Source organism: Melozone crissalis, unplaced genomic scaffold (genome assembly GCF_028551555.1).
Source record: "Melozone crissalis strain CALT ecotype California unplaced genomic scaffold, PUWL_Pcris_2 ptg000164l_1, whole genome shotgun sequence".
NCBI lineage: Eukaryota > Metazoa > Chordata > Aves > Passeriformes > Passerellidae > Melozone > Melozone crissalis.
The window spans coordinates 142449-167425 of record NW_026535934.1 but is presented as its reverse complement, the minus strand read 5'-3'; the positions used below and the strand labels follow the sequence as shown (position 1 = coordinate 167425).

At 43.3% G+C, this 24977-nt stretch overlaps 1 protein-coding gene across 1 annotated transcript in view; it reads left to right on the top strand.

Moving 5' to 3' along the window:
• Window positions 1-24977, top strand: part of LOC128948881 (inositol polyphosphate 4-phosphatase type II-like) — a 128684-nt gene that overhangs the window by 46560 nt on the left and 57147 nt on the right. The window contains exons 7-10 of the mRNA XM_054293642.1: window positions 104-251; window positions 15443-15573; window positions 18613-18717; window positions 21950-22058. Of these exons, the coding sequence (XP_054149617.1) occupies window positions 104-251; window positions 15443-15573; window positions 18613-18717; window positions 21950-22058 (493 nt within the window). The remainder of the gene's footprint in view (window positions 1-103; window positions 252-15442; window positions 15574-18612; window positions 18718-21949; window positions 22059-24977) is intronic.

Below are 24977 nucleotides of genomic sequence, written 5' to 3'. Positions count from 1 at the left end.
TAAGCTAGGGGGAAATAATATAATAATTATGCAGGTTATTGTCATAAATGTTTGGACTCATATAAGCACATGAAAGCAATGATATTATTTTTGCTCTTTGCAGTGTTGAGAAACCCTGTTTGTAAGTTGTATAGATTCCCTACTTCTGACAACAAGTGGATGCGGATCCGGGAGCAGATGGCTGAGACCACCCTCTCCTTCCACGTTCCTAAAGAACTAATAAATCTGCACATAAAGGAGGACATGAGAAGGTAAGGAAGAGGCAGCAATATAAATTATATTTTTCTGACTTTGAATCATGCAGACGAGGAGCTAAAATATATTTATTTGTAGTATGAAATGGGCACTTTTATAGCTGCTAAGAATTTACAGCTGTAACTGAACAGAATTGATTGCTCAATAGGACTCCAGTGACCTCATAAGTTCTGAGCAATGAACTGTGCTAAAGTGCAGTCATGGCTTTAAACCTGTTAGCACCACCGTTTGATTAACAATTTAAATATTCTGGAACATTAGCATTTTATAAAGGATCAGAAAATGACAGGGGGCTGAGCAACATTGTGCTGTGTTTGGCTATGTGTCTGGGTAGAGTTAATAACATAGACAAACATTATGCCATGAAAAATGACAAGTTTATAGTGAATAAAGGAGCAATGAGGATAAAATGGACATTCCTTTAGCTAATCTAAATTAGTTGGCATAAGAAAAGGATTCCAAAGTAATGTTTGTTTGAAACCCTAACGTTTGGCCTCATAACCCAGAGAGATATCTGAGAATCATAACAATGTGTATGGCCTGGAGAAAAAGGAGAATAGAGAACACAGGTGTCCCAAAAGCCTTTGAATGTCCAATTTGCCATTGCAGTGATTAAAATGGAGCCTGTCCTTGAACCCTTGTAAGCTGTGCTGATAAAATTTGGGGAAACATCTTTTTAAGTAACCCAGGGCTACCCTGAAGACAGTGCCTCCTTCTTCTTCCAGCGATAATGGATGATGTAGAAGATATTGCCTCCTTCCTCATGCAAGTTACTTAACACATAGATGGGCAGCTGGTCTCATGTGTAAGAGTGATGCTGGGACCCAGTGCTGCATTCCAAAGCCATCCTGTGCGCTTTGAGGCAATTCCTTCCTGTTGTGTCACATCCCAAAACAACCTGTTGTGGCTGTTTGTTCTGCAGTACCAAGCTTCTTTTCCTTTTTTTATTTACCCCATCTGTTGCTTCCCTGTGATGTTTATATGCCAATAGAACAGCATGTGGGAGGCTGGAATCTTGATTTTAATAAAGTCACTGGACTGATACATCCTTATGCATGGTGATGATGGGTTATAAAATTCCTATGAATTGTTATAATAGTTTATTTTATTCATTTAGTACTGTGTTTAGGCATTTATGGCCTCATCTTGTTTGAGAATACTTATGGGCAAGGTTTTTGCAGTAAGCAATAAAAATAGATTATACTGAGTCTCACAGTTCATGCACTTCCCATATTTTCATTTGCCTCATGGGTAAGTGCCTTTTAAATGTTAGAGGATTACTTGAACCACTTTTACTACTTCTGCATTATTCTCTCCAAAGGCATAATACAAGTAATAGCCCTTGTTGTTGTATCATATTATAGAATTCACCTCCCTGGACAAACTCCTAGGAAGAATTCACCATGGTGGGGTTTTCTCTTCACCAAAATAAAGATTTGAAAAAGAAACAGAAGTAACAGTGGCACAAAGATTGAGATAAGTGCCTCTGATTTTCCTGACTGCCGGTGTGGTTGAGCTGTTCAAGCCTAGTTGAAAGTGTGGGTGTGAAAGAAAGAGACCAAGTGATTGATGCAGTCTGGAGGAGGAGATAAGACTAACCAAAATGAGCAACACTATGTAGAATACCAGCAGATGGTGGGAACAGGAGCATCTGTGTCATCTACCATCATATAAGAGTGTGAGTTGGAGCTTCTGCTTTGTCTGGCCTTTCTTTTTCAAGAAAAGCAATTGTGGAGATGTGTGTTCTTGTGGAGTCCTTACACTTGTAGTCTAGTAGAACGTGTGAGGAGGATGCTGCTATATTCGGTGTGGGCTCAAGTATTCTTCTCTGTGTCTTTTCCCCTCTGTTAGTATAAAAGGATAAATATTTCTGTCTCAGAAGCCACTTATCATACTCAGCCTGTTTCATTTTTTTTATTGTGGCTTCAATATAGTCAGGCCTGAAGCAATTATCTATAAAAATGTGCCAGTAAGTGTTAATGCTATTCAGTATTCATTAAAAATTGTAGTTTAAATTCCCTTTTCTCGCCATCTTGAGATTGATTGTCTCTTGATAAAACTTCAGTGTTCATTGTTAACCAAACCCTTTCATTTATTGACATGATGCTTTGAAATTTGTAACTTCTAACAGTATTTGACTTTATTTTAACTTTAAGGGAAAGAATTTAAAGCAGGAATGGAAGCAAAATGATCTTAAAGTAGGAAGGGAGAAACAAGTTAAATTTAGCTTATAATTGTCTACACTTTTGTATAATAAAAAGTGTAGTGGATAGAAATTTAAAAGGAACTTAAAGTTTTCATCTCTTAGGAACCATATAAAATCGTATCATGGCTTTGCAAATCCCAGTCTATTCTCCTCACATGCATAGGAAAAGAGGCTTTAAAATAATTTTAAATGTATTTGTTGCCATTTTTGGGGTGGGTAGTTTGCTCATGGGGTTCTGGTGGGGTTTCTTTTGTCTCTTTTTTCTGCTTTGTTTTCTCTTTTTCTGTTTCTAAACAACTGTTCAGGGCATGCAAAGGTAAGCACAACTCACATTGAAGTTTTTAGTTGCCTGTCGGGTCAGGCTCACCAAAACTTGAAATAATTTTGGGAAATTCTGTAAGGAGACAAAAATTGCAACTGTTTTCAAGAGAGTCTAAAATGAGATTATTAGTAGAGAAAGAAAAACATGCCTTTTTTTTTTTCTTTTTTTTCTTTTTTTTTTCTTATTGACTCCTCCGTAATAATTATTTGCCTGGTTTGGAAACAACAGAGTGAAAAAGCTATGAGTATTTTATTTCTGGAGGGAATGTTATATTGTTTGTCTGGAGTTTATTGCCTATATATCACAGAAGCATATCTTGTAGCAAAGAAAAATGAGAGTAATTTTATCTGATTCTGTTCTTTAAAAAAAAAAAAAAAAATTGAAGTGGTTATCCATACATTTTAAAGTGAACTTTGTTAGGAAGAATAATTCCTGTGCTCCTTTCCTTAGAAGCTTCTAAACTTCCATTATGTATGAATGATTGAGTCATATCCCAAAGCTATAGTTTATATTTACTCCAAAGCTGCTGTTTGATAAATATTCAGAATTTTTAAGCTGTTACAATATTACAGAAGTTTTGCAAATATAATCTGCAGAAATGTCCCCTCTTGTTTTGAATCCTGCTAAGCTCTTTGCTTCTGATGTGTTGTAGTGTGTTTTTAAGTTTCTTGTTTTGTTCCCCCATTTTAGGTATTATTCTCTCCCTGTTCTTTGTAAGATGGTTCTTCCCCCTCCAGTTTTCCCGCCACAGAGTCTTTGGCAGTTATGTTACCACGGTTACCCCTGCCCCCCTTATTTGTCAATCTCCCAAGTTACATAACTGCTCCTCCCTTATCCCACCATATAAGTAAAGTTTTCCTCCTCCCTGGGCCCAGTCAATCACCCCCCACTCCTCCCTGCTTTCGAGAACATTCTTCTCTCTGGGGGTCATAGTTGGCTGGCGTCCCAGGGCCCCTCCTTTGTTCTATGTTTATTGGATAAGTTCTTGTGTCAGTTTTCTTATGTACCTCCCCACATGTTCCCCTATTGGTTAGCTGGGCTTCCCCTCCCGTCTCCACCCCTTCCCTGTAAAACTCTGTCTCCCCCCGTGTTCGGGGCCATTTTGCTGTGGGTTTTTCCACCTGTTGGTTTGCCCTGTGCTGCATGTGGGCTCTTCAATAAACCGACGTTTTACCCCCAGCAAGTGGTCGCCTCCTCTCTCGTCTCGTCCAGCGCGAACCCAAGTCCGCAATCCAGCCCAGCCCGAGGCCAGGATGCCAAGGGGGGCTGGCCTCAGATGCGCAGGGGCGTCGGCCGCTTTACCCCTTCAGCTAGCCGGACTTAGGGCCGTGTACGCCCTCGCGCAGTTTGCCGTCCAACGTTGGGGCCGACGAAGTGGACTTTTGACCACGGACTGGACCCTGCGGAGTTGGGATTTACTTACCCTCTGGACGCCAGACTACCCCGGGTAGTAGCAGGCTTCGTTTTAGAAGCAGCGCTCCCCGGCGGAAGGGAGTCGGGACTCCTCGCACCCTCAGAGGACGACTCCCCGAGACGAGTGACCTTCGCCTGGTTTTTTCTTTGTCGCCGCAGCAGGATTGGTGAGTTCGGGCCCCGTCCTGGGGACTCTCCGGCTTCCCCTCTGCCTTTTTAACTTTCCCTAGGGGTATATGCCCTGCGTTGGGGACCTACCCCCCCGCCTTCTCTCCTTGAGGTTTTTCCTCGTCCCCGCGCCGTTTTTGTTTTCTCTTCCCTTTGGGTGCCGGATTTCCCCAGACGTGGGGCCGCACCCATCACCCAATCTCTTTTTCCCTCCGGCTGTTTACCCAGACTTTGGGGCAGTGGGGGGGGCAGGGGCCGGCGGCAGGCGGCTCATTGTTTAAGTTCTCGTTGTTTCCCGGGCGTGCGGTTGCGTCATCAGAGGATTTTCCCCCTTTCTAGCGGTAGCAGTTTCTGCTCTAGAAAGGCGCAATGGGAAAATCCCAGAAGGAGGTTTATTATGTTGTGAAGGGTTTGTTGCTTGGGGGTGGTCAGAAAGCCCGCAAGCAGGAGTTAAAATGTTTAGTTAAGTGGGTATTTTCTAGGTTTCCCGAGGTCTCCCCGGAACGCGTAAAAGAGCCGCGGTTTTGGGCAGCCGTTGTGGCAAAATTAGAAGAGGCCATAAATTCCGGGGAGACAAAACTAGCCACCGTGGCGTATTGCGCGCGCAGAGTTCATGCGACACTCGGCGTGCCTGTGGAGCCTAAGAAATGTCCCGCGGTTTCTGGTTTGTCCCCTCGTTCTCCTCGTTCAGTTGCCCTTGTCCCCCAAACCTTTCCCTCGTCCCGTAGGCATGAGCCCTCGAGGGGGATTTTGAGGGCCGACCAGAGGCAGGGTGTCCATCCTGCCCCTGCTCCCCCTCGACCGGCTCGGCCTCCCCCTTCGAGGAGCCCTGGCCAGGCTCCTTCTCTTCCCTTACCCTCCAACCCGGTCCCCAAGTCCCCGGTTCCAAACCCCAAAGTTGTTCGGTTTTGCGACGACCCTCAAAAGGGGTCCCTTGGTGCCCGAGATGGCGGCGGCCACGCGGCCGCTCCCGCCAGGGCTCTTTCTTCTGCTCCTAACCCTTTCCTCCCTAATGCTAACCCTTTCCTTCCCCTGGACCGAACCTCTTTTTCGGTTGTCCCTCCCCCATCTCTTTCCTCTGCTCCTTCCATTTCTCCGCCCTCCGATCCTCCGTCGGCTCCTCCCCAGGTTCCTCCCCCAGTTCAGCCCCCTGTTTACTCCTCCCCTGCTCCACCTTCATACTCTGCTCCGCCTCCGAACTCCACCCAGGGGGCGGAGAGGGGCGGTGTGCCGCGCCCACTCCCTCGCCCTGCCCCATTGCCAGACTCCGCCTCAACCTCCTCCAACTCCGGTTCCCACGCTCCCCCTTCCGGTTCTCACGCCTTGTGTTCGGGGTGGGGGGGGATGGATGACTGGAAGCCGGGGCAGGCGCCTTTATTGGAAGCCGCTCCGGTTACGTACCACCTCAGCGGGGAGGGGAGCTCTCAGGCCCAGTGGGTGCCTTTAGCACAGGCCCGGATTAAGAAACTGTGCAAGGCGCAGAAGGACTACTCCCGCGGGTCTGAATACTTCTGGGGTATGCTCCGGAATGCCCTTGCACAGGGAGATCTGGTGCCGGCGGACCTGAGGGCCCTTTTCTCTAGTTTAACAAGACCCATGGAGTTTAGGGTCTGGGTGGGGGAATGGAGGAGGGAGATAGTGGAGGTTCTCCCGATTCTTTGGGGGAATCCTTCAGTGTCTCATGACGCGGCCGGTTTGGCAATTTCCCAAGAATATCTTTTAGGCGAGGGACAGTGGGCAGAGGGGATAGCTCAAGCAAAGGCCTTGTTCTCGTCTCAGCTTGTAGAGACCGCTAAGGCAGCAGAGCGGGCCTTTTATAAGCTAGAGGTGATGACCTCCCAATGGGAGGACGATGAAGTCCGGCAGGGGCCGCAAGAGCCTTACATGGTTTTTATCGAGCGCCTCTACAGATACGTGGAGGCGCAGGCGACCGGGGACGACGACAGGGAGAAGATGCTCTGGAGGATGGCGTATAGCAACGCCAACCTAGAGTGTCGGAAGGCCATCAGGAGGCTCCCTCGAAGTCCCCGGCCCACGGTGGAGGCCATGATAGAGGCCGTGGTAGGCCAGGTATCCTTACCATCGCGGCCTAAAAGAGCCTCAGTGGCTTTTGCGGAGGACCCCGAACCGGACTTCTTTGATATAGAAGCTGCCCCCGTTGCCGGGCCCCCAACACCCGGGTCCGGCAGAAGATCAACAGCCACCCACCCCTGCCACCTCTGTGGCAAGACAGGGCATTGGATGCCTCAATGCCAGATGCGATTAGATTATTTGGAGTATAGAAGGAAGCGGGAAAAGGAGGAGAGTAAGGGCACAAAAAACTAGGCCTGGAGCGCAGCCCCTCCCTGCGCGAAGACAAAAATGCGGCAGGCCACTTAACAACAAGCGGGGAGGGAGGAGACGACAGAGAGCTGCCGTACACACTGCCGGATTTGTCTTACTTAGTACCAGACTTGACACATACCTGTGGTATTCAGCCTACACCTGCGCTTGACACCATGTCCTCTGTCCCTACAGGCTGCAGCTAACTAGGGACTTCTATCTCCCTAGTAGTGACATCCAGCTGGTGTCTGTCGACCTGCAACACCCGGGTCGCTGGAGGAAACTTGGACGTTGCAGGTGGACAGTCGTCGGGGACACAAAGCACACACCGCGAGACATTCACATCGTCCCTGGTCTAGTAACTACCGACCGGGACCGTTTCGCGGTAGGGCTGTACTGTGTCCGACCCCCACTCTTCCTCCCTAAGGGACAGATCATTGCCCAGGCTATTCCGGTTCCAGATAAAGATAATTGGAAGAACTCCGTGGAGAAGACATCGCCTCCGACAGTAGCCTGGGCACAGCTGGTGGGGAGGGAGAAGCCCCGCCTGACTTGTCAGCTCTCGTTGGGAGGGGACAGAAAGATCGTGAGGGGTCTTTTGGACACAGGTGCGGATGTGACGATCATTCCCTCTCGGGAGTGGCCGTCACATTGGGACTTGCAAAGCGCTGCGGGCACAATCTCAGGTGTTGGGGGCCTTCAATTGGCCAATCAATCTAAGAGCATTGTGCAAATTAAGGGGCCCGATGGGCAATTGGCCTCTATACGCCCGTTCGTTTTAGATTATACCGAGCCTCTCTGGGGAAGGGACCTACTAGCCCAGTGGGGAGCCAGAATTGACCTCCCAAAGGCTCCCCAGGTTTTTCGGGCAGTGGCCACTGAGGAGCGCCAGACCTGGAAGCTGAATTGGCTGTCAGATAAACCAGTACAGGTCTTGCAGTGGCCACTCAACAAGCAAAAATTAAAAGCGCTCAATGAGCTCATTCAGGAGCAGTTACTGAAAGGCCACCTGGTGGAGACAATGTCACCTTGGAACTCCCCAGTGTTTGTCATTAAGAAGCCTAATAAGGACAAGTGGCGGCTCCTGATCGACCTCCGCCAAATTAACGAACAAATAATGGACATGGGTCCTCTTCAGCCAGGGATGCCTTCCCCAGCAATGCTCCCCCAAAACTGGAATTTGGCAGTTATAGATATAAAAGATGGTTTTTTCCAGATTCCCCTGCACCCAGACGATGCCCCGCGCTTTGCGTTCACGGTTCCATCCATCAATCGTGAGTCCCCAGCCAAGCGCTATCATTGGCGAATGCTTCCGCAAGGCCTAAAGAACAGCCCTGTGATCTGCCAATGGTATGTCGCTTTGCTGCTGTCACCCATACGTACAGCCCTCGGGGATGCCGTCATCATTCACCATTACATGGACGACATCCTCGTGTGTGCACCCGACCACAGTCTGCTTGCCCATGCGCTTGACCTGACAACCAATGCGTTGGTTGCTGCAGGGTTCGAGCTCCAGCAGGACAAAATTCAGCGGATGCCACCTTGGAAATACCTGGGCCTCGAAATCACAAAGCGGACCATTGTTCCGCAGAAATTGGCTATTAGGACAAAAGTCCAGACCCTAGCGGATGTCCATCAGCTGTGTGGGTCTTTAAATTGGGTGAGACCCTGGCTAGGCATTTCAACTGAAGACCTAGCCCCCCTTTTCAATTTGTTGAAAGGGGGAGAGGGGCTGAGTTCCCCTAGGGCTCTCACCCCAGAGGCAGGGGTGGCTTTGGAGAAGATACAGAAAGTTATTTTGGCCAGGCAGGCCCACCGTTACCATCCGGGCCTGCCCTTCAAATTTATTATACTGAGAAAATTGCCACATCTCCATGGCGTGATACACCAGTGGGACACCAGTGTAAAGGACCAGGGGCTGGGTGACCCCCTCTTAATTATAGAGTGGGTGTTTCTCAGCCACCATCGGTCCAAAAGAATGACACGGCCACAGGAGTTGGTAGCCGAACTGATCCTCAAAGCAAGATCGAGGATCAGGGAGCTGGCGGGGTGTGATTTCGCATGCATACATATCCCAATTAAATTAGAATCAGGACAACTCAAATTAAAGACCTTTGAAGAACTGCTGCAAACTAATGAATATCTTCAGTTTGCACTCGACAGCTACACCGGGCGCATCGCAGTAGATCGGCCGGCCCACAAATTATTCAATTCGGAGTTTAAATTATCGCTGAAAAAGGTTCAGAGCAGGAAGCTGCTGGATGCCTTGACAGTTTTCACAGACGCGTCTGGAGCATCCCACAAGTCAGTAATGACTTGGAAAGATTCTCAGACTCAGCAGTGGGAGACTGATGTTGTTGTTGTGGAGGGCTCTCCACAAGTTGCTGAGTTGGACGCAGTCGTCAGGGCATTCCAGAGGTTCCCTGGGCCTTCTAATTTGGTTACAGATTCTGCATATGTCGCAGGTGTAGTGTCTCAAGCTGAGTCTGCGGTTCTTCAAGAGGTCACCAGCAAAAGATTATTTGAGTTGCTTAACAGGCTCGTCGAGCTAGTCTCCCACCGCGAGCACCCTTTTTATGTTATGCATGTGAGATCACATACTGCTCTGCCCGGGTTTATTGCGGAAGGCAACCGTTGTGCCGACTCTCTGGCCGCGGCTGCTGTTACGCAGGCCCCTCTCCCAGACGTGTTCGGCCAGGCTAAGATCAGTCACCAACTTTTCCATCAGAATGCGCCTGGCCTGGTCCGGCAGTTCAGTCTGACACAGGATCAGGCCAAGGCGATAGTGGCCACATGTCCCCAATGCCAACAAGATCAGATGCCTACTGTGGCCTCAGGGGCCAATCCCCGAGGTTTGGCGAGCTGCGAAGTGTGGCAGATGGACGTGACGCATGTCCCATCTTTTGGTCGATTGTGTTACGTCCATGTCTCAGTTGATACCTTCTCTGGGGCTATCTATGCTTCTGCCCACACAGGTGAAAAGGCAGCGGATGTGCAGAAGCATCTGCTTCAGGCATTCGCTGTCTTGGGCATCCCTAGGGCCCTAAAAACAGATAATGGCCCTGCGTATACCTCCAAGGAGCTGCAGAGCTTCCTGCAGCAATGGGGAGTAGTCCATATGACTGGCATCCCCTATTCCCCAACAGGCCAAGCCATGGTGGAGAGGGCCCACCAGAGCTTTAAGAAGATCTTATCCCGGCAACAACCGGCGATGAAGGTGGAGACCCCCCACGTCCGGCTGTCAAGGGCATTGTACACGCTTAACTTTCTAAATTGCTCTTTTGACAGCCAAAATCCTCCAGTGGTCCGGCACTTTGGCAGTCACCAGCAGCTGCAGCCTAAAGCCAGGCCACCGGTTCTTGTAAAAGATCCGGAGACCTGGCGGACGGAGGGCCCCTTTGACCTGGTGACCTGGGGGAGGGGATATGCCTGCGTGTCCACTCCCTCAGGCCCCAGGTGGATTCCATCTAAGTGGGTCAGGCCCTTCGTCCCGAAACAGAGGACTAAGAAGGAGGCAGTACCACAAGTCCGGCAAGCTTGTTGGCGTTGGCGGAGGAAACCACACCATCAATCTTTGTCTTTCTTTCCAGATCTTCCCCCAGTTACAGAAGAGCCCTCTCCTCCAGCTTCTCCTCCACCCCTTGACCTCCTATGTCATGTTTCCTCCCATTCACCCCCTGCTCCAGCTCTTACCCCCTGTATGTTTTACTTAAACTGGTTGTTTGGAGAAGAACCATTTTTGTGAATTCGTCATACTTTTACTATCTTATCTCATTTCAGTTACATCTCCCCCATGGCCCCCGTTTCAACATCGCTGACTCCCATCCCTAGCCTGCTAATGGCGATCATGACGACCTGCGGACTCCTTTTGCCACCTTCGGAGCCGTGGGTCATCCCCCAGCGGAAAGTCAACGTCTGGCGTGCCTTGGCTCAATCGTTAGGACAGGACAGTATATGCCTAGACACCGGCGCAGCAGAGGACCCGATGTCGCCTTGTGGGGATCCCTTTCTCTCCAGGCGAGTTTCTCCCTGCCTTCTAAAGTGCCTTTAATGCTATCCTAGCCCAGAGCCTCACTATCCTCCCCAGTTGTGATTCCTCCAACGCCTGGAGAGACGGAGTGAGCAGGCTAGATCCTGCACCCTCCGAGCCCACAGAGTTACATTTCCTCGGTTCGACCAATGCATCAATTTGCTTTCAGTTTGATTATACAATCACCCCCGTCGAGAGGGGTAGTGAGGTAGTGCTACAGTCCAAGTTAGAATACCAAGCTAAGCAGTGGTGTAAGGCTGTCCTAAAGATCCTCGGCCCCACCACTACCAGACGGACCCCTTACTCCCTTCCCTGAGGCGTGTTTTTAATTGTGGCGACCGGGCGTGGGCAGGCATCCCCTCTGGCCTGGTCGGAAGGGCCGTGCACTTTTGGCCGGCTGACACTGTTTACCCCCAACGTCACTCAAATTATCAATTGGAAGAAGACAAACATCACATCTAAATTGGCTAGACCTAAAAGAGATCTCAAGGATCTCATTGAGGATTGTGATGATGAAATTACTCATTGGTCACACTCAAAATCCGTCGCCTTTACCATCTTGTTGCCTTGGGTATCGGTGGCGAAGGCTCTAGGTGAATTGGGCTGTCTAGAGTGTTGGGTGGCTAAACAAGCAAATTTTACTTCGGCCGCGCTCTACGACCTCCTCACAGACGAGGAAATAACAAGGAAGGCGACACTCCAAAACAGAGCAGCAATAGATTTTCTATTGCTGCTCCATCATCATCACTGTGAGGAGTTTGAGGGCCTCTGCTGCCTGAACCTATCCTCTCGAGCCGAGGACGCCAGACATTCCATCAAGAGGCTGCAAGACCTTGTCCATCAGGTCAAGCAAGAAACCTCTGACTGGCTGGGGGACATTTTCAAGGGTTGGGGCCTCAGCGGGTGGGCCGGTTCCATAATAGAATCTGTTTGCAAGGTTGTTCTGAGTTAATTAGTACTTTTAGTTTTCATTATTTTGATCCGCGGTTTGGTCCAGAGACTAATGGTCAGAGATACCTCAGCATCTGTCAACCATGCCGCAGTCCCGTCGGACAAGCCCATCGAGCTGGAAGACCTCTCCTCGGAGGCCGAAGAAGCTACAGATGAGGAAGGGGCGACCGCACCGTCCTTCGACCACCCAGGGGCGGGCGGATTCCAGCTCGAAGAAAGCGAGGCCTGGCCGGACCAGCCGCGAGATCCTGAATTTTAAGTTTCTGTGGACTTCCCGTTCTTTTTATTTTATTTATTAAGAAACGGGGAGATGTTGTAGTGTGTTTTTAAGTTTCTTGTTTTGTTCCCCCATTTTAGGTATTATTCTCTCCCTGTTCTTTGTAAGATGGTTCTTCCCCCTCCAGTTTTCCCGCCACAGAGTCTTTGGCAGTTATGTTACCACGGTTACCCCTGTCCCCCTTATTTGTCAGTCTCTCAAGTTACATAACTGCTCCTCCCTTATCCCACCATATAAGTAAAGTTTTCCTCCTCCCTGGGCCCAGTCAATCACCCCCCACTCCTCCCTGCTTTCGAGAACATTCTTCTCTCTGGGGGTCATAGTTGGCTGGCGTCCCAGGGCCCCTCCTTATTGGATAAGTTCTTGTGTCAGTTTTCTTATGTACCTCCCCACATGTTCCCCTATTGGTTAGCTGGGCTTCCCCTCCCGTCTCCACCCCTTCCCTGTAAAACTCTGTCTCCCCCCCGTGTTCGGGGCCATTTTTGCTGTGGGTTTTTCCACCTGTTGGTTTGCCCTGTGCTGCATGTGGGCTCTTCAATAAACCGACGTTTTACCCCCAGCAAGTGGTCGCCTCCTCTCTCGTCTCGTCCAGCGCGAACCCAAGTCCGCAATCCAGCCCAGCCCGAGGCCAGGACGCCAAGGGGGGCTGGCCTCAGATGCGCAGGGGCGTCGGCCGCTTTACCCCTTCAGCTAGCCGGACTTAGGGCCGTGTACGCCCTCGCGCACTGATGTTTTGCAAAAGTAGATTTCAGAAGCTCATTTTGCTTAGCGGAGGCCAAAATCACTTAGTCTTCTAGGTTTTGAATTTGTCATGTTTGCTTTACTAGGAAACACATCATTAGATTTTTGAAGCTGTATGTATAAAAAATTGCTACTTGGCCTTCATACAGCATTTTCAGCTTATGTGCTTTTTAATAGCACAATTGTTGTTTGACACAGTTACTGGTTGAAGTGGATTTTTAAAGTTATTCAATGAAATAAGTTAACATTAAAGTATTAAAATATTATTAAAAATTTCAACAATTGTATTAGTGTGAACTGTAAACTTTTTCAAAAATGGAAAATATTATGGTTTTTCCACTCTGTGTACTTTTAGAAAAGGCCTTTCATGTAATAATAATAAAGCTTGGTACTGTGGAGTATTGTTGATGGAGTTTAGATATAGAAAAGACAACTCTTTTTTCATTCATAACTCAGAATTTTATGGAGTCAACAACAGCAGTGATAAACTGTAAAAAGACCACGAGACATAAATCCAATTTAAATGCTCTGTCTTCTATAATTTCATTAGAAAAAGAAATAGATATAAAGTGAGGCTATGAGACTGTTTTCTATGGAAGTGTCTGCCATATAATCCTGTTTTCTAATGGTTTTGATTTTGCTGGAGTTTAAAATGCAAATAAATTCAGAAATCGTAGTCTTTAAAATTTCCACGCTGTGTATGCTCTAGATTGCTATAGCGCTGTACTCTCACTTTAAGCATTGTTGATGTGTCTTTTTTTGCCACATATTGAAGACTGAATTTTTACTTCATTGATTTGTACATGTTTCTGAGGAGAAACAAATACCAACCTTGTCACCAGTAATGGGGACAGGATTTGATATTTCTTGAAGACCTATTAAAATTAATATTCCCATTGCTATTGATGTCAGTGGAGTTAACTCTCAAACTTCAGTTTGAGACCAGCAGCTCCAGGCATGAGCTTAGATGGAGGCAGGGATGTAGTTCTTGGATAGAATACTCTATTCCTATACAGAAGGAGTAGTAAAGTTTTGGAAGCCAGCCAGGTCCAAACATTGTTGCTAAAACTATTAAATCAGACACCATAAATATTAAGGGCCAAAACATTATCGCTGCACATAAACAAAATTGCATATCCTGACAAATTTTACACATTTTGCTGAGAAGGAAGCCCTAAGATTTTAATTGAAAGGGAACCTCATGTTATACTGCTAAAAACTGGCAAAGAAAATGGTCCCTGAGAATGTTTGGTTTATCCTCTCAAATCCCTTCGTGACAGATTGTTCTTATGCTACAGCATTACCAGTTTGTATTGCTGGAGGAAAGTTTAATTGGTTCAGCTTCAGGAGCAATTAAATGGCAGAAAGTAATAATATCGTTAACATAGACTGTCAGCAAGTCCATGTGTTGTGTCTTTGTTTCCATGTTGATATTTTCAAGAACATGTACAAATGCAATGCTTTAATTCCGCTTCCAGTGCAGTCTCTCTGGTTTTGATTGTCACCTACACCAGGAGCAGAGGTCTGCCTATGGAGCTTGTTCTGACTGCACTGCTCACACTAATGCAAAGCTAATAATGATGGGGAAAGCACCACCAGTGTGTTGCTGTTCCATTTAAGAAGTCATTTTAAGGCTTTTTTGACTAATGGTCAGATCTGCTGCTCACATAAGTGAGCTCTGTGTTCCTGCGCTGCAAGCTCACTGGTCCTTTCCTCCCTCTTTCCACCTCTTCTACCCTATTTTTGCTTTTTCTTACATAATTTTTCTGTATGCAAGAACTGTCTTCTGGAAGACTTTTTGGAGACTTCCAAGAATTACAGTGGAACACTCTTCTTGATGCTCCAAGGAAAATAATGAAAACTGGTTGTGTTGCAAACATTTTCTCCTGTTAAATTCCAGATGTTTGAAGACTGACTGAAGATCTTTTATTTTCCTTAAAAGCAGGTCCCACAAAATGGCTTTGGGAGAGATACAGGAGAAACTTCCTCTGCAAGAGGAAAAACCAAACAGAAAGCCCAAAATACTAAGCTTGTTTGTGCAGGAAATTCAGATGATCTCTATTTCACTCAGGTCAGCTCTCAGGAGTGTACAGGAAAACTGATAATTTACTAAAGGATTTCCTTTTGGATTTCCAGTGACCTGTTTGGTTACCACAGCAGTACTTTTTTGACCTGATGAACACTGGACATGACATTTTAGGGAGCAGGTGTTGGGATTTTTTGTGTATATTTTGTTTTGAATCCTGAAGAAATGTGGTGAGAGCTGATGTGTTGATTAAACTGAATTTGTAGAAACACTGCTAGAAATATGTGTTTATGAAATGTTTATGAAAGTATACAAAGAGTAGTGCATCAAAACAACCATACTGAAAGTTTTGCAGGAAAAAGAAACTTTATATTCTTTCCAATGTTGTTTAATATCTCTTGAGATAAAGTTACTTGCTCTGAGCACAACTCTCTGGAGCCTGGAAGCCTTCTTTCCTTCATGAAAGAAGTGGTATTTCATTTTGAAGGTTACTGCATTTATACCAGATGAGTTTTGAGCACAAAAGTTACTGCATTATCTACTGACATAATTTATTGTTTACTTGTAAAAGAGAGATGAAAAGCAGATCTCACAAGCAGTCCGAAAACGGATTTTATTTCAATTAGAAATCTTTCTGATGTTTTGTAGCAAACTTGTTTTAGATTAATTTGGATGAACCTTGATAGATTAATGAGTTAATTAGCGCCTTCCCTTTTTGCTTTTTGGTACAGGAATCAGGAGCTTAAAGACCTGGGAGAACTTGCTCCTCACTGGGACAACATGCGCAAAAGTGTAATTGCTCACTGTGATCAGTTGCTGAGCATGTACCAGGACACTCTGGCAGAGCTTGGGAAGCATACAGGTGGGAATCTGTGATTTTATCTGGAACCTTTCAGAGCTTACTAGATTGTTAGCTATAAAATACTGGCATATTCAGTGGGAATAAAATACATAAAAATCTTAGAATCAAAGGATGGTTTGGATTGGAAGGGACCTTAAAGATTATCAAGTTCTAGCCCACCTGGACCAGGTTACTCAAACTCCCATCCAGCCTGGCCTTGAATACTTCCAGCAATGGGGCATCCCCAGCTCCTCTGGGCAGCCTGTTCCAGTGTCTCACCTCCCTCCACATTAAAGAATTTCTTCCTTATGTCTAATCCAGATCTCCTCATTTAAGTTTGAATCCCCTTGTCCTGTCATCACATGATCTTGTAGAAAGTCCCGCTCCAGCTTTTATTGTAAGCTCCCTCCAGGTACTGAGGCAGTAAGGTTGCAATTGCATCAGCCTGAAATCTCTTTCCCAAGCTGAACTGTTCCAATCAGCATCTCTGTGGCCTCCTCTGGACTCACTCCAGCAGGTCTGTGTCCCTCCTGCGCTGGGAGCCCAGAGCTGGATGCAGAGATCTTGGTCACAGAAAAGGAGAAATCCGATTTGAGTGTATTAAAAAAAACCAGTCTCTAACTGAAAGTCACCTTTTTGAAAGCAGTCGGTCAGCTGCTTAAATATTTGGTGGGGGAAAAAGCTCTTGTGTTGCACTAAATGTTGTATAATTATTTCCATTTTGTTGGCAGAAGTGACGTTTCTTGTATTTATGATTGTTTGTCATCATCAGAATATCCCAGTTCCAATTTTGGCATCTACTGTCTAGCCCAGTATGGCACTTCCTGATTCTGTTTTAAATAGTATCTATATGTATTTTCAATCTTTGCCTAATTAATCTTGAAAGCGCTCCATAAAGTGTCGTAAACAAGCCAATAAATATAGATAATGACAGATCCAATGTAATAATTATAACATTCAGGAAGATATTGAGGGGACATTTTGAGATTTTAAAAAACAGACAATATAATCTCTTAAACATAAACCCTGCAAGACCTGTGTTGTGCAAAGTGGCTTTCTAAAGGGTTTATAATGTTAAAGGACCCATCTTAATTGGGTCTTGAGAGAAATAATGTGGTCCTGGGAAACTGAGGTCATCCGGGAGGAGCAAATCAGCACATGTAAAAGAGAAAGGGACATTAATCAGAAAACAAAGCAGTCTAATACAAGATTGTATACAAGATCAGAAAAGCAAGCCAGACATAGATTTGATTTAATACTGTAGTTGAACAAATAGTTACGTTGGGAGCACGTTGAAATTCAAGTACTTATGAAGTAGAAATTGCTAAGATTAGGGATGTGAGTACAATTTTAATTCAGACTTTTCAGGTCAACATATTTCAAGGCATGCCAAAAACCATTTTGCTGTTCAGTGTAGCCAGTGCAGGTGTCTTTCTTCATCCTAAAACATCGCCTGAGTTTGTGTTGAATTGTTCAGAAGGGCAGATGGCACCTGCAAATAAAATTTCTCCAAAATATGCTCATGCTTCCCCAGCACAATAATCTCACGTTGGGCTTTTTGAGTGATACCCACTTGAACTCAACCAAACTATTTGGGAATTTAGTGGAGAAGGCTGTTAGGAGACCACCTAATTTCTTTTTGAAGTTGAGAGATTGCTGTGGAAGTATGAGGAAGCCACATTAGTGTTAGACAGCAATTTTGGTTTACCAGCATATTTATTGAAAATGGATGTTTAAGAAAGTTAAAACTATTTCAGATTTGAGTTGTTTTGGCAAACACTTTTATCCTCAGTTATGGGAGAATTTGAGAGAATGTAAAGCATTTTATTGTAAGGAAATATACCAGGAAGATATAAGTGTTAGGAAACAAAAAGCCCAGTAATTTCAGGTAACTCTAAAGCACAGATTTGGTGATATTGGGAGGGAGTGGAACTTTGAAAATTATTTGTTTGTTTCAATCTGCATCATGGGATTTCCTGTCTAATCTAAAATTTTGACTCCTGGCTGTGCTCTTCATCTGTATTAAATTATAATTTAAAGTTCCTAACTTAGGGAGCAGCCTGAGCATGCTTGGCTGGTCTGGAGCATCGTTGGTGCCCTCTGGCAGAGTGGTTTATATTGGGAGGCTCAGTGCTCAGTCCTGTGGCAGTTTCAACAGATAAACACTAGCAAGTCTTGATTGGGCAAGCAAAAAACAATTTAAAATATTTTCTTTATCTTTTTATGTGTTTGCTTCAAAAAAAGGCTGAACCTTGGCAAAACTTATTTAAAAATTCCATCTGAGTGAGAGGAATTTTAGTTCTAGTAATTAATAGTTGGCGAAATGATAGAATGTTGGAAAAGTGGCCTAGGTGAACGTTGGGCTGCCTGAGTTAGAAGACTAGGCCACCTCTCTTTCCTAATCTACACCCTTTTATTTTATACAGATTCTGTATTAAATGTGTTCAGGTAAATTATATTTTAATGCTGTCGGACTTTAATTATTTTTCTTTACGCTACCAAAAAACTACTCAAATTCTAATGTTTTGGAAATATACAGCCATATTAATTTGTTTTGTTTTGTTTTTCCAAGGCATCATGCCTCCTCTGAACAAATATATAGCTTTTCTTAAGATAGTTTGTGTTTCTTTATTTGACCTTTCTAGGAAGAACGCATAGCCTATTCAATACAATACTTTTCTTCAAAGAAAATAATCTTACTTGGAAAAATGCAGTGCCATCATAGCTCTGTAACCTCGCAGTTTTAGCACAGAATATACACAATGCACATTAACTGCTGCGTTGTCTCCAGCAGACTACAGACTGATTTCAGACAGCAGGGAAGAGTATCTGTCTCCCAGAATAAAACAGTTAGATTGCTCTGTGAATTAAATGCTGCTTTGCTGCTTCCAGTATGGATACATGCTGAGACTCAGTGAACATTTCATCTCCTAATATATAATTATCCATTGAAGGTAAATTAAAGACAACTCCTCACATACAAGTATTGTCTCCCTTTAAAAGGAATACAAAAACATCTGGGTAGTTAAGACAATGATTCTTTAAACTTTTGTTTTTCAGGTTCTTCCTTTAAATCAAGCTGTAGCAAAGGAGAAAAAACACTAGAATTCATCCCAATAAATCTTCATCTGCAAAGAATGCATGTGCATAGTCCTCGATTGAAAGGTAAAGAAATTCCCCAAGTATGACTAAGTGTGCTTTGAAACACAGTTTCACTGAAATCTAGAAATCACATCCAAAGTCAAAGCTCTGCAAGGAATTTCCCTGCCTCGTCTTCTGATGCCACAAGTTGTGGACAATTACTGCACATCTTGGAAAACTAGGGGCTGGTTAACTAAATTTCTTCCAAGTTCTTTTCTAAAAACAGATTCCAAGAATGTGCTCATGTTGTTCCTATGACACTTCAAGCAAATAAGTAAATGGAGAATATGTGCTATTTTGGCTCAGTGTTGAGTGAAAATACTGCAAACTTCCAACATCCCCTGGAAAGGGGGATAACTTTCTCTAACATGGTCTGTGGTTCTTTTTAACACAGAATTCTGTTGTTGCCACTTGCATATGATTTTAGCAGCTTCCTTTACAGATCAAAGATCATATTGATACATATATATGACCAAATGGCACAGTGAATAATTTGTTGATCAATTGAGATCTGATAAATTTGCTGTAACTACAAACACAGAAATTACATTCTGATACGGTTTTTGCCTTATTAATACACTCTGCATCTAAGATTGTAAAACAGGAAATAAAAACAGTGGTAAATTTCCTGTTTTGTACTGTGTGAGTATACATCCACTTCTAAATTGGGACACAGGGGCTTCCAATTATCTGTTAGATACTTGTTGGTTCAATATTTTGTTATTTGTTTTACTAAAAAACTGTGCCTCCAAATATTTCTACAAGATGGGGATTTATAGTGACATAATGTGATAACACAGATTTTAATTTAATGTTTTCAAGTTAATTAATTAACTGAAAAGGATTTTTAGGTTTGTAATGGGGGCCAGAAGCTTAACGTTGTCTTTTCAACAAAACCTCTTTGTGAACAGGACACTGTTCTATTTGCTAAATAAAAAGAGAATTTGAGTGAAATCTGTGACTTACTTAAGCACCCACAACTTTTACAGTACTGGAGTTTTGTTTTGCTTTTTAATGAATTTTCTCCCTTCTTCTCCAAAACCATTTTGCTTTGCACACATCATTAATTGATAATCAAAAAGAGTACAGGAAGAGATAAATGTTAGAATTGTTCTAGTTGTCTTCCAAATTTGGATCTTCAAATTATAAAACTCTGCCTCTGTTAGTTAACTGATGTTCTTCCCTGTGTCTTGTATTAGATATATGCAGGCTAAGCAGTTTGCAGCAATTGCTAATTGATCTGGAATAGGCAGCACTTCGATATGAAGTTGGTCTTTCTCAGCTCATGGTTTGCTTGGCATATATCAAAGGACACCTGGAATATAACCAGGAGAATGATACTGGAAGGGGAAGAATAAAAATTCATGGAGGTGGCATTTAAACAAGCTAATGATCCATGGAGGTGTCATTAGCCCTTACACTATCAGATATCTTAATTTTGGGAATGCAAGATAGGTTTTTATCCCATCTATTGTATATACACATTGGTATGTGGGTTTTTTTGTGTTTGACATGTATAATAATAGGTTTGCTTTTCCTGAACTTTTGTTTGGGTTGTCATTGAGTACTGAAATGGAAGAGAAAGTGTGCTTAAGCTTTCAGTAGGAGTAGCTTTGAGGAAAAATACTGTTTTCCTATGGGTCAATGGTATCCTTATCCATTTGATAAACCCCACATTGTGCTCTGTTCATCATACTAGAGAACTTAAATCTGTATATTGACATAGCTTTGCTTTTGTTTCTGTTTGCAATATGTGCTTGTTTTAAATAGATTTGGTGAACTGAAGTGGTTTTTGTTTTGCATCTGGCCAGTTTAAGACACTGACTGCCTCCTCCTCCTCCTTATTGTCAAGTATCAGTGGAGTCCTAATAGCTGAAGAATATGTATTAGTGATAATCTGTATAAAGACCTAAAAGAATGGGCTATTTAAGAACCTTGAGGCTCACCTTAGGCAAATGAAATTATGTCACTTCTCCTTTTAAGTGGATATTGAAGAGTCACCAACTCATTAGAGCTCAAATCAATTTGAGCAAATGTGTTCTGAGATTCAGCTCAGGAAGTAAGGCATAGTTCATTAACTGTGAATCATTTGTACAGTGCTCATGCTTCTGGGCATATTTATCATCACAATGCAAGTTCTATTTTAGGAGAGGTCTAGATTTTAATTTACATGGGAAACTTCTTTGAGGAATAAAACAGTTCTCAAAAAACATCCTGTAACGTTTCCTTTAGAAATGCATTTTAAAGATGAGGCATTTGGAACTGCACTTTTGTACCTCCAGTAAGTTCAGGTACAAAACAGGTACTTACTGTAAATGTAAATTTTTAAACTTAGAAAAAAATAGTTATGTGGTGTGGGATGTAATTAAATCTTCATCTCCACCCTGAGAATCAATCACGAGCTCTTTGAAAAATGATGTTTCACCTCCAGTTCTGTAAGCATATATCCACAAAAAGAATTCATCCCCTATGTCATAAGGCACCAGGTATATACAGAAAGAGACAACAGATTGTTTTCTCAGCAAGCATTTCATTAGTATGATTTATTTCCTATTCTGGTAGCTTCTCAACTGACTTTGTGTTTATAAACATATATAAGAAGTGTATATCCTAGAGCAGGGCTCACCAATTCAGCATTAAACACCATTATATCTGAAAGTACAGTAGCATTACATCCGAACAAATTGAAGCTAGAAAAGGAATAGGGATTTTTACTAGCCTAATTGACTTCTCTGGGAATGCAGTGAGTTTGTTGTCATTTGAAATCTTTTAATCAAGATTAGATGCCTAAACAAAGAGATGCCTTCACTCAACCAAGAGACAAGCTTGATGCAGGAATTATTAGCTGTGATTCAGTAGTCTCTATTATTCAGTCAGACTATTCCATCAAAATGGTCTCTTTTGACTCTAAAATGCTTGAACATGACTACAAGTTAAATAATGAAAGGGGCAATAGAGTGGAATACGCAATGGGCCAATTTACTTGTCAGCTTTGTAAACTGCAGAGCTGGAATATTCTTCTACTCAGTGGCACATAATTTACATATAGCCATAAATCAAATGAACTTTTTAAAGTGTGCAGTGGCTGTATAGAAAGATTGATTAGCTCTTGGGCCTTCTTGGGACATGGATTATCAATTATTCCCTGGAAATTATATAGACTTGTCCTTACTTTTTGTGGAATAGATGTCATAGTGTTTCCATGATTTAGGGATAGAAGCATTCAGATGTCTGTGTTCCTCTGTTCCCATTCCAGATGCTCTGTATGATGTTATCACTGTGGGAGCCCCAGAAGCACATTTCCAAGGATTTAAGAATGGTGGTCTCCGGAAACTGCTGAGTAAATTTGAGGCTGAAAGACGAAAGTAAGTATTCTTTCCAACAGCTGGGAAAATACCATTAAGGTTGCATTAAAATGCTATAAGCTCACTGAATAACAAAACAGTTTATCCTGCTGAATGAATGGAAGATTAAAATCTGGTAGGATTGAACACTGCATTCATAAAATATTCCCCTTTTTTCCCCTGCTTTGATGAAAATTGAAACACGCTCTAGTTCTTGTGTTAAGACCAATTTTGAGTAAACACAGGAAATTACCTCAAGCTGTGCTGCAGGGTGTTCAGGTTGGGAGGATTTCTTCATGTAAAGGGTTTTTGTGCATTGGGACTTGTGGTGGAGTCATCATCCCTGGAAGTGCTCAAGAAAAGGCAGGACTCGGCACTCGGTGCTGCGGTTTAGTTGATATGGGGGTTGTTCTGTCAAAGGTTGGACTCGATGATCTTGGAGGTCCTCTGCAACCTTAATGGTTCAAAATTATGATTTTTTTTCCTTGTATTTTAGGAAGCTGGAGGTATATCAGTACTTGAAAACCTGCTGTTCAGAATGAGCGATCTCTTTGGCAATTCTTGTGCTAAGAGGAATGTATCTGTAGACAATTTTTAAATACAGAAATTGTAACTTAAGGTAGCAGCTTTATTTCTGACAGGCCTGGGTGTATGCTAAGGTAGAAGTATTTTTAGTACGCTGTGAAAAAACAAACTACTCTTATTCTTCAGAAAGCCAAAATAAGACTAATCAAAAATAAAGGTTTCAGTTTATTGTGGAGCTCAAATGCTTTGTTCACTGTTGAACATGCGCCAAAGTGTTAGTCACATCTTTTCCTAAGAATGGGATGTATTTGTGTTTGTTGCTGTGGCTGTTCAGATTTTTTCAGTAGTTGTGACTGCTCAGTGCTCCAGCTGATGGTGCCAACTGCAGTGTTACAGCATTCCAAAGGGAAAGCAGGGAGGGAGTGCTCTGATCTAAATTACCATGACAGTCCACAGCAAATTAATTCCATTATAGTCAATGCTCAAAAAAGTTTCATGGATAAAATATCATAGAGAATAAAAGGGAAATTATTCAATTCTTCTGTTGACTTCTAGGTTGAATAGGAGCTGGCATTAATATTAACATCAAACAAAACCCAGCAGATCTAGTTGCTTTGAAAGCTGTATTATTGAGGGGGTCTTGCTTGCCCTACACAGTATAAAAACCCTGTTAAATCTTCAAAAAGCTTTCATTTCCCTGACCACCTCTGATGCTGAAACCTGCCAATGAAACACGTACATCATGTTGATCACATAAGACGCATCGAGAAACTCGGTGTTAATATTCTGCTGTCAGCAAACTGGTATGGGCAGCCTCATCCCCATCATATGAGGGCCTAGAAAGTACATGTTTTCTGTTGAAGAAAATGCCTGAAGACACTTCTTAAAGTATTTTCTCCTTTACTATCTGATTAATGCAGTTGCAATAGTGATTTGTGGGTTTTTATCATAAAAATTTATAACTGAAGCTGCTAGATATAAATAATATAATAGACATAATCCTTTAAAGTTATATGATATAAAGTAGCATTACAGTTCTCACAGTGCTCACCTTTCAGAAAATGAACCATTTCTTACTACATTCTCAATCTTATAATGGACAAATTTATTTCACTCTGGCGACAACAGTGCTACTTTGCATGCACCTGTTTATTTTGCTGGATAAAGGTGTTTTGAGGACACCTTGTGTCCCCCGGGGCACCTTCTGCAATTTGAATTTCCTGTTTTATGATGGGGCTAGATTTTCTGAAGATTTTGTTGAAGGAAGAAGTGACACCTTGCGATATCAGTCAGAATACAGAACGAACAGGAAAAATGCAGATTCAGCAGCCGTTTTCTCTAGGCTAACTGAGCTGAAGACCTAATGCAGGACGTGGGAAGAGACTAGTTCTCAGCCAATCCTAGCAGCTGTCTAGATGTGACAGAATTGCCTTGCGTGTTTTTGACCTTCAGTCTGATTATTAGAGCAGTTTATCAAAATATTCAACAGTGTCAGCATATTGCAATATATTTCTTGCGCAGTCTTAGACTTGTGGAATTTGCAGACAAAGAGAAACAGTTATCTGGTAGCATTTGCAGTTGCAAAACAAAAACAAGACTGAGACATATGTTTTGTGAAAGTTTATCAAGCAGAAGAATGTGGAAAATGTGTATGTGAAGATAGTTCTGGCATCTTTTCTATTACACAGAATATCAATCTTTGTGCAGACACAAAGGGAAAGTCCTGTATAATAATATTTACAAAAATGCAGTGGCTTTGCAATTCTTCTCTCATTTATTACCATCAGGAATGTCATATCCAATTTTTATAAAAGGCACATTATAAAAAAAAAATAGGACCTGAAATGAGAGCAAGAAAGGCTTTTCTTTTAAGTGAAAAGTTTCTGGTATGTGATCTGAAGAATGTCCATAAAGCAAGTTTAGGACTGAAATGACCGCTGACAGTCATGTGGTTATGGTTAATGATGGCGCCAATATATGGAAATGGTCAAGTGTGGTTTTATATGCTTAGTGAAAGCTTTCAAACTTTTCCCAGAAAGCATTATAATACAGTTTTCAAAAGGTACCTGAGTCATAATTTACATATGAGAGGTATGTTTTCATTATGCTGCTGCTATTCTGCACTGGACCTACCCATGCGGCCTTTACCCTAATGCAGAAGTTTCATGCAGTTTGTGCCTTAGGACACCTGTGAAAAGTTTCTCTTCTGCCTAACAGTGCTTACATACCAGAGCTGCATGCAGCAGTAAGCTTTAAAAGTAGCTGCAGAGGAGGGAATGTCGCTTACTTGTGAGTGGGAATATCTGTTTGTGAAGGCTAAGGCCACAGAAAACCTCAGCTAGTCATACATGCAGCAGTGTGAACACAACAGTTAGAAACTTCAAACGTGTTGTTTCTGAAAAATAATTACACATT